The following is a 9,740-nucleotide window of genomic DNA, read 5'->3' as shown; positions in this document are numbered from 1 at the left end:
TTTCAATAATTTCAATATCTGTGTCATTACAGATTACCTTCGTATGAATGAATCTACTGTCAAAACAAGGTGACATTACTATATTTCTTATCAACACAGTTATTTTTTAATTAATTTGTTAAAACTGCAGATATGACTTTTAAAACATGAAAAACAATATCTTTGATAAGAAATAATTATGTTTAAAATCATAGTTTAATAATGGCTTGTTTAAAAGATTCACGTTGTTTTGTAATTGTATTTTATGATAAACAGTTAAAGTTTTTTTTTTCAATTTAAAATTTGTTAAATAAAAAACAGAGCAAGAAGTATTCCTTTCATATCGTTATGCAAATTCTAACAAAAATATTTAAGTTAACCTTCTAGAAATTAAACTATTAGTTGTTGGTTTTATAGAAAAATACAACAAACTCAGAAAAAGTTATAAGGAAAAGATTTTATTGTTTCACTCCTCATATCTGTACAAATACCATCAAACTTTGTATGTACATATGACATTTACATAAAAATACAAAACTATATATTCATAACAGAATTTTGTATTTCTCTAGTGATGTTTGAAAATAAAAAAAAATGCAGTCAGAGGGGAAAAACGGAAAAATAAACAAGGTAAAGCAGTCTGGTACAAAGTAGAGTACTGCAGAGAAGTAATCCTACTGTCACTCTGTGAGAGCAATACGGAGCACGTTGGCAAGAAGACAGTTCACAAATGTTAATGGCACATTGTTTCCAAAATGATCAAGTATTGTCCAAAATCTTGACTATGCATCAGAGTTGTGAGACTACAAAAATGCTGTGGAATCATGTTTTCAGGTTTTAAAAAGACATCTAAAGGACTGAAACCACAATGAAAATATTCTAAGTATGAGAAAAGAAACACAATTGGCTCTCTTTTTTCTTTTCCATTTCATTCCTGCACCATTTGCAATGCTCAAACCAGTGAGAGAACCCCTTTGGTCAGTTATGATAGCTCTAAACAAGCAAAAAAAAACAACTATGTACATAAAATGATTGATATATATACCCAATAAATAAACACACAGCCTAAACATGCATTTACGTATGTGTGACATAAACATCTGTGATAGAGATTTGACAGAAACAAGCAGGTTTTTTACAGCTCAGGGAATGCAATTTACAGCTTGTAGATGACTTATACTTACATGGTAAAATGACAAATAAATAACACTGTTTTTCTTTGGACAGATATAATTCTTCATGGTAAAAAAGGAAGTAAAATAACAACAACAAAAACGGGGGGAATATATGATGATAAGTGAAAGCCGGACAATGTAAATGTATAAATTATAAAACACAAAAACAGTATAAATAAACATCTAGCAGACTGAACTATATGTATACTTCCTTTTTTCATTAAAAAATAAATAAGCATACACATAATGTACAGTATGGACATGATTCCTTGTCCTAAGAAAAGTTCCCCCCTCTATGCTGATGGGAGCTTATCCATCCAGTAGAGAAGATAAATGGACATAGGCCTTGTAGTCTGAGTCCCCATCTTCCTCATCCTCCTCCTGGTCTTCTGAAATGGCTAAATGGGAGAATACATGGTAGCTGTTGTATGAATACGGACCACAACAGCGCAGAATATATCAGTGAATGTCAAAAAGGTTCACAACAAAATGTCTTACACTTTTTTTATGTTTGTTAGTTGTTGTTTAAATGGTCACTTTTATGAAAAGAGTCTGTGTTACTTGGCTGCAAGAATCACCAATTATACAATGTCCATTTATATAATCAAGCACGTCAGTGCCACAGAACGGGGTAAAAAAGGTTGAAAGGGGAATCACAAGGAGGGATATACAGATATAAGGACACTGGGGATGATGTTCCAGTAGCTCTGTTCTGTTTTTGGCAGAATCTTGAAAAGCAAAAACACATATAATGCCAAAAAAATGTGTTCTTCTGCTCTCCATGCTCTCCAATTTGCTTAGTTTTTTTTCTGATTAAGATGGAAGGTCAGGGTGCAAACGTCCAGGGCTGTGGCCAACGCATTAAATGTAATTAACACAGTTCTGAGGTATTTTCTTCTGCTTTTATACATAGATTTACATTTTTGAAAAAAAAAAAAAAAAGCACGCAAGCAAGCGCAAGAACGACAATACAAAAAAAAGAAGGGTCCCTCATTATCTTAAAGTGGATGTAAAATATCTGATACATTTTCTTTAATTACAACAGTGCAGACAGTAAAAGCCAGCTAAAAAAACAGCTTCTCCTGTTTACAGTAACAAATCACATTTGTAATTAGCTCACAAGGTGATCATAAAGTTGGTCACCAGTCCAATACATACTTTAAATACGACTTAAGTGATTTTTTCAGGTGAAAGAAACTAAGAAGAAAAAAAGAACATTCCCAAATATTCGGAAACTGGAATGTATGTTAGATATTTCAGGTTTCTGAGTGTCCAAATGATCTTCTTTAAGGTTCTTTTTTATGCAACACCAATGTTACAATCACCGTTTGCTTGTTGTGAGCTAATATTTCTAGGGCGTTTGATTGATTACAGTCAAAAGCAATAAAAAGAAAAACATCATAAAGAAAAAAGGTTTCTAAGAATCAAGCAGTGCGAGCATGGAATTTACAAGCTGTAGTAATGTGATCTCTAAGATGAGATACTGCATGAAATTTAAGGCTTCCTGCTTCTGCAGGCGACTAGCATGACTACGACTCTAACTAGGTTTAAGTTTCAGGATATTCCAGAGCTGGCCAAAGGTTTTAGGAGCCCAATGCAGAATGTGAGTTGGGAGCCCATTTACAGCTAAGACCATTACCCACTGACAGACATGTCACCTCAAATATGAGGTATATTTATGCAATATATTATATGTCAAAACAAATGCATTTGAAAGCGAAAGTAATGGTCTTTTAAATGACATCATCATTAAGGTTAAAATTGAATCAAGTTACAGCACTTTACAATATTAAACTGGGCAGCGTTATGCTCTTCCTTTGCTACCCTGTTAATACAACAATTAGCAACTTTAACTGGTTTTTAAACTTGTAGCTGGAACATAGTTAAATTGGGTGTTATTTCAGTCCCAGATCCAAAGTTCAAACATCAAAGCAAACTGAGACTCTCTTGAGAGCCTCCTGCTGGCCTGGATGTCCTCAGCAGCAACTCAGTTCCCTTACGCCTTGGGCCAGCTCTGGGGTTGCGCCACAGCAAGCAAACTAGGTCTCTTCTAGTGTTTGAGCTTATTTGATAAGACTATCTTTCCTCCCAGGCTTTTAGCGACAACTTACATAGGATTAAATCGTTCAGTCACTTTTCTCTTAACTTGCTTTCCAAAAAATACTTAAAAAATGTGAGAAAAAAAAAATCAAGAACACAAGAACAAAAAAATCAGCGACAAAAACAAAAGTCATGCAAGTTCTTCCATTTCCAAGTCCTTTCTGCTTCCTATAGCTGGAGTGATGTAGCTGGTGAGGGAAACATGGGAAGAGTTGGGATGAAGGGACACTTTCAGGAGAGGGTATTTGTTTTGGAAAAACAAACAGGGAACATTGTCTCTTGCTTGGATGGGGTGGGGGGAGGAGGAGTTTTATTTCTCTTGTTTCATATTTCACTTTTTGTTTTCTTACTTACAGTTGCAAGATCCTGTGTGCTTGACTTCCAGCAACACCCCCATAGAACAAGCAGCCTGCTTCATGGCACATTCGCTGGGATATGTGGTGTTGTCGCTGGCGCACACCGACTCGTCCGTCCTGCTCTCCGGACAGGACTCGTTGCAGAGCGAGCAGCGACCCCGGCTCATCCGAGCGTCCCACAGACACTTCTTCCCTGCACTGCACTCGATGTCCTCACATGACTTGGCCTCTGGACAGAGAGAAGAGGAAATCAGCAATTGGGGCGACCTCCAAAAAATTTTGTAATGCATGGTCAGAAGGGGACTATTGAAAATATTGAAGGGTGAGTGAGTTCAAAATGAAATCAAAAGCCACAGCAGAATTTTAGAGGTTTTATTATGATTTTGTCATGAATTTCTGGGTTGCTAGAAGTGAGAGGCCCAAGGGCACTATCAGAAAATTATCATAGGGGAGGTCAAATGAGGGTCACCAATAACCCTGAGGAAAACACAAAAACAAGTGGCATAGCACAGTCTCAGAAGTTGCACAATACTATTGTTCCATGTAGGTAGTGAGGGTAGGTGGAGCCAGTGGTGATTGACAAAAGAGAAAGGAAAACAAAGAAAGACAAAAGAAAGATAGAAAGGGAAAGAATAGAAAAGAAACAGAGACAGACTAAAAAAATAAATATGACATACATGATACACCGTGAGAGTGTTTTGGACACAAATTGTCAAGATTGATAAAGAAAAAGAAAAAGAGATAGAAAGATCAGTCCTGGGTCACACCTTGCTTAAGATCAGCAAGGTCTGACCTGCTGATCTCAAACAAATCTAATTTGACCAATTCAAATTTTTGTGAAGATTTTATTTTCTTTTAACACAAAGAACCGAATGAAATGTTCCCAAGCGGAAGTTACAGTTTTCAATCAAACAGGAAATTAACATTTCAAAATTCTGTGATATTTGACCAATCAGCAATCAGAGCCAATCAAGACATCCAAATAACTGGTCAATTGATTGTCCTCGCCTTATTAAAATAAATGCTGATAAAATAACATTTATAGAGTGTAGTGGGATGGATTACTGACAAAGTGGCAGTCTTTAAATAGACAGTTTACTCTGAATAGTTCTCAAGCTGGATTAGAAAAATCAGCAGCTTTTCTTGGTTTACTATGAATGAAATAGAAATACAATCCAACCTTATAGGGTAAATAGTTATGAAGGGAACAGAAAATTGCTTCAAATGAACATTTTCAGAGTACAAGACTTAGACTGACTGCTATCTGGATAGGAAATGATTTGGTTAAAATCTTGAAGTATGTCTTCATGGCCCCCAGCACTCTTCCTTCCTCCCCTCTCCTCCTCTCTCTCCCTTATGAGATAGAGTTGCCAACATCAGGAAATAATAAGATGTCTATCATTTGTTGAGCAAACACAAGCAACTACCAAACACCCCCTCTGCCCCCCTTCCCTCTGTCTAACCCCCTCCCAACTGGAATGTTGGCAGTGAAAATACGCAGTTGGAAGAGAATAATGCACTGAAAGCATGTTCAAAGTCAGAGACTGTGGAGGCGCAGCAAGGGTGTTAAATCTCACGCTCTCACGTCTCCGGTTGCACACTTACTGATGCATTTTCCGTCATATGCCACACCGATCGACCTGCCCAAGAGACAGGTGGCCTTTCTCAAGTGACAGGCGCTGGCGTAGGTGATCCCGTCGTTCCCACACAGGTAGTGCTGAGACGACGCCACGTCGGGGCAAATCCGATTACACGTCACACAGTATGCGTTGTTAGTCTGGTCCACGACGCAGGTGGTGGTTCCCGGGCACAGGACACCGAGGCAGGTTTCTGCCGTCACAAAGAAAGGGGAAAGATGTTACAGGAGATGAAGAGGAGAGACAGCGGTCATGTCTTTCAGACAGGACTGAACAAAGGTTGTACAGGGTCTGAAGCAAAGTCTGATTTAGGAACCCAACAGCCACCGCTGCTGCACCAAGCAAATACGTTAACAAGTTTTAGCAACAATATTAAAGCAACGATTTAGCAAAGTTTAAGCTGTTTCAGCAAAACAATAAATTTCCTGATATGAAAAATAGGTCTTTGCATTAAAATCCTTCACTTAGTTTGAATTGTTTGCTTACATAAACTGTATTTAGTCCATAAGAAAAGACAGCATATGATTTTACTAAGTAATATCTACCATGAGGAGGTCGCTTCTAGTTCTCAGAGATATCAGAACCACAGTCAGTGGGAATAGAGTATATAAAGTTTTCAGATAATAATATGGAAAATGACTGATTTAATTATAATATGAGGGTCACAAAGGTCACATGTTCCCATTTATGAGTGATTATGAAAGCTTCTCTATATAAGGATTACATATTTATTAGTGTTTATTGTATTGCAACTAAATATTTCTGCTTACTGTCCATTTCCCAAGTGGTTGATTAGCAGATTTTTCCTGCCACAGTGAGGTTCATTGTGCTACTACAAGACTTTTCAATGAAACAAAGTTTTTAAAAATAATTTAATTGGTCAATATTTCAATTTCAAGTCATTTATTTATTTAATCCAAACTCACCACATCCTACTAAATTTACTTTTGAAGTGTTTTGGTCAATCTATCAGAGAGGGTTGTCATAGTGAATCTGTGTTTGCTGCTTGTCTATCTTTATGTGTCAGATTGTTGACACGATATGTAAATACTTAGCTGCAAAGCAGAGATTGCCATCCCCAGAACAGAAGAAAAGACAAGCACCAAACTGTCAGCTACTGACAGCGTGCGTGGGAACGACCCCAGCTCAGACGCAGGCACCACAAATGATCAAATTGTTAGAATAAATTACAAATAAATTCTTAATCGAAATAATAAAGCACAAAGTAATGTGTTAATTATGTTTGCATGTAATTTAAATTAATTGGTTTGAAAACTTAAGAATTAAGACAGTCTGTCCTTAACTTCAACCTCCGAATATTTAGGCTAGTTCCATATAAAACTGAGACAAAACATTCACTTATGAGAGCTATGGTCAGCAGAAGAGTAAAATTCAACTCTTTTGGACGCCCCCTGCTGGCCTGGCACGTCCTGTAGCGGTGGCTTAGTTTGGTTATGCCTTGGTCATGCCAGCACCTCCAAAAACTTTTCAAAAGGGGTGAACATATGGGAGCCCTGATAATTTTGGAAAGTCAGACCAAAACCATGCAGAACAGCATAAGTTTTATTAAGCTGTTATCATACTGTATATAAGTAAAAAAGCTATTACTTATTTATTTTAATATTTCAAATTGGCACGCTACTATGCCCATAACAATTACATGGGCATAAATATATATATATTTTTTTAGTAAATAAATGTTGCCAATGATTGAACTGCGTTCTCTCCCATCGAAATTCTATTAATAATTTACATTGTAGACTATCTGGCTTGGCGGGAAGTTATCAAATTCAGTCCCGGCAGGCTCCCCCTTAGTGGTGAGGCTGAGTTAAGTCATTTTTAAATGTGACTTAGAATCACATATGTTTGACTTACTCTTGCATTTTCCTTGGTACTGCACGTCCAGGTCAGGCTGGCCTTTGCATTTCGCCTTCAGGAGTCCGCATTCATCTTTGTAGGTCTTGCCGTCTGAGCCGCACACCGGACCTTTCCAGGTGATGTTGGAGCAGTCTGGAGCGCAGACGCAGCGCGGCTTACCTTTCCTGTTCATCTTGCACCTTTTACCGGGTCCGCAGTCGACATTTTCGCAGCTTTCTAAAAAAAAAAGGAGAAAAAAGTTTTTATTAGATTCTGAAGAGGATCTTAGCTGTAAGCTTGAAATATTTCGACTGCTATAATTTACGCACGCTGGCACGCGCCAATCAGATCGTCTGCGTGCATTTTATGCTTATTATGAGGAAAAACAAAGGAAAATGAGTGCACCTCCACCTTTGCACGGTATGCAATTAGGAGCTCCGCCATTGAAGATCATCCACCTAAAGAGCGTGCTGTTGGGGACGTCCTCCTCGGTCCAGGACGTCCCCAGTCTCCCGCTCCGACAGCACTCCTCTCGGGTCATCCCAGGCATGTACAGCACCTGGCACCTCCCGTTCTTCCCCTGCTGCAGCCAGCAGTTTCCAGCTGCAAAGGACAATTCATTATTAACTGGAATATCGCACGTTGAGTGTCTAACCACTGACCCAGACGCACCAGACACACACACACGCAGACCGCATTATCCGAGACGCGCCCTCCCTCCTCTTTCGCCCTCCCGGCGGTATTTTGTCTGATTTTTTCTTTTTCCCCTCTTTCTTGCTAGTCAGTTAACACTTGCCTATTCCAACTGTGACTGACAGCCCTTACAATGCAGCCACGAACCTCAAAAAAGTGAGAATATTCTTTTGAGGGGGTGGTAGGGGGTTTCTTTTATTCCCGGAGTCTCCTTGTTACCACCGGACAGAAACTGGAGCGTCTAGACGGCGAAAACCACAGTCTTTAGGTATATAGGCTGCAACAAGACTGAACACACCGCATTCTACTTTAACCCAGACATGCATATCCGCCAGACATTGACACGCTCATTGACAAAACACAGATAAATGCAATTTATAGGATTTTTAAAAATCCTAAATTGGTTAGTGGCACAGGAAAATAATTTATCCAGGCACAAGTTGAACGCTTAAAGCGACACAGACACGCATGACATTGTGTGTCTGGAGGTTTCTTATATTAAGTACAGATTTCTACTCGATTGATTTGAAACATAAACCCCGCAAATGACAGAAAAGTCCGCCCTGTTCTTGCTTTTGTCACAGTCCAAAATCTAAATTTGCGATTTGGCGCACAAAGCTGGAAGGGTGTGTGCGAAAAAAAAAAAAATCTAAATAAATACCTCACCCATTAACTCAGACCGAATAGGAAGAAGTTTGCTGTATAATAGAGAAAAACACAATGAAGTTCAAACTGTTCACGAAAAATCGTCTTTAAATTGTCTTTGGATAAATTTGGCACAGACGCCTGCGTCTGTGCGCGCGGAAAGGGCTGCAAAACTTGCAATTTCTCACTTTGAAGTGTCCCACACTATAACACCTGTTTTATATATGCCGAATGCACGCAACGCCTGCAGAATAAGTTTCAATAATACAGGGGGAAACGAGAACTCTATGAAAAGTTTTCAATAACCCGACACCCGCGCGTTTTTGCGCATGACAGCAAAGTTTAAAGAGAAAAAAGAAACAGAAAAGGAAATAAAAAGAGCTTACCTTGAACTTTTTGATCTTCCATGAGATGGCATAGCCATAAGAAGAAGAAGAAAAGAACACCGGGGTGAAGGTGGTGCTGGAGCATCCCAAACATAATGGATGTAGGCAAAGTGAAGCACGTATTTGACACAGGCGAGCGCAAAAGTAATCTGCTTAAGGTGGCAGTGTTGAATAAGTGTCAGTCTGAGAATGCAGCCTCTCTTTTTAAATCTATAAGGGGTCTCGGGTTGACTGTCTCTGGTGGGCGGTCTCCTCTTCTGTGGGGGTGGGGAGATTTTTTCTTTTTTTTTTCTTCTTACCAAAGTTCTTTCAATCCCAATCAGGTAACACACAAACTTTCTCTTCCTGTGATCACCGAAGAACACGGAAATGTGTGTTGGAAAAACGGAACTGCCTGGGATCATTGAAGCAGATTTGCTAGGAAAATTATGCTAGCTGAAAAATGTGGCAGCAGATATGGATAGGAATTTTGATGGGATAATATTTGGGTCACCTTATGCATTTTTAGTTATTAATAATAATCTTTTGGTAAATTGAATATTTTCCAAAAATATATTTTATTTTACATGTTGTATGCATTTATTATTAAGGTAATAATAATAATAATAATAATAATAATAATAATAATAATAATAATAATAATAATAATAATAATAATAATAAATAAATAAATAAATAAATGAACGGCCTTTATTACTGCACAATGAAACAGACCGACAGCCAGCAGATATATCCGGTCATTCTACCGTCATAATATTAAATGCACCACTTGGTGAAAACTGATATTTCTTTCCATCAGCTGTGGGGACAAAAGTGCAAATCTGTTGGTGTGCGTTGCCTTCAGGAGCACATCCGAGCCTCGGACAATAATAGAACTCATAGTAGTCTGCAGCCAGCCGCACTGCTAATATT

The 9,740-nt window shown here is 38.3% G+C and overlaps 1 protein-coding gene across 4 annotated transcripts; it reads right to left on the bottom strand.

The window, feature by feature from the left end:
- Positions 1-418: 418 nt before the first annotated feature.
- On the bottom strand, positions 419-9,039 carry fsta (follistatin a). 4 transcript variants are annotated; one of them, XM_032578794.1, is made up of 6 exons: positions 8,829-9,039; positions 7,510-7,707; positions 7,123-7,341; positions 5,216-5,440; positions 3,609-3,839; positions 419-1,552 (listed from the first exon to the last, which is right to left on the bottom strand). In XM_032578794.1, the coding sequence occupies exons 1-6, from the start codon at positions 8,920-8,922 to the stop codon at positions 1,464-1,466; spliced, it is 1,056 nt and encodes a 351-aa protein (XP_032434685.1). In that variant the 5' UTR covers positions 8,923-9,039; the 3' UTR covers positions 419-1,463. The 4 variants fall into 4 exon arrangements, with proteins under 4 accessions (XP_032434685.1, XP_032434686.1, XP_032434687.1 ...); XM_032578795.1 differs by having other exon boundaries at positions 7,516-7,707; positions 8,829-9,038; XM_032578796.1 differs by having other exon boundaries at positions 421-3,442; positions 8,829-9,038.
- Between the last annotated feature and the right edge of the window lie 701 nt (positions 9,040-9,740).

Source organism: Xiphophorus hellerii, chromosome 12, assembly GCF_003331165.1.
Source record: "Xiphophorus hellerii strain 12219 chromosome 12, Xiphophorus_hellerii-4.1, whole genome shotgun sequence".
In the NCBI taxonomy this organism is placed as follows: domain Eukaryota; kingdom Metazoa; phylum Chordata; class Actinopteri; order Cyprinodontiformes; family Poeciliidae; genus Xiphophorus; species Xiphophorus hellerii.
The sequence above is the reverse complement of the archived record's forward strand: the minus strand, read 5'-3'. Positions and strand labels throughout refer to the sequence as shown.

What these genes read in the sequence shown, in the direction of transcription:
- fsta (XM_032578794.1), bottom strand. Translation starts at nt 8,922, where the DNA reads ATGTTTGGGATGCTCCAGCACCACCTTCACCCCGGTGTTCTTTTCTTC. An exon ending in CATACCGTGCAAAGGTGGAG is followed by an intron (nt 7,342 to 7,509) that starts GTGCACTCATTT and finishes TTTTTTTTTTAG; the next exon opens with AAAGCTGCGAAAATGTCGAC. An exon ending in ATATGACGGAAAATGCATCA is followed by an intron (nt 3,840 to 5,215) that starts GTAAGTGTGCAA and finishes CTCTCTGTCCAG; the next exon opens with AGGCCAAGTCATGTGAGGAC.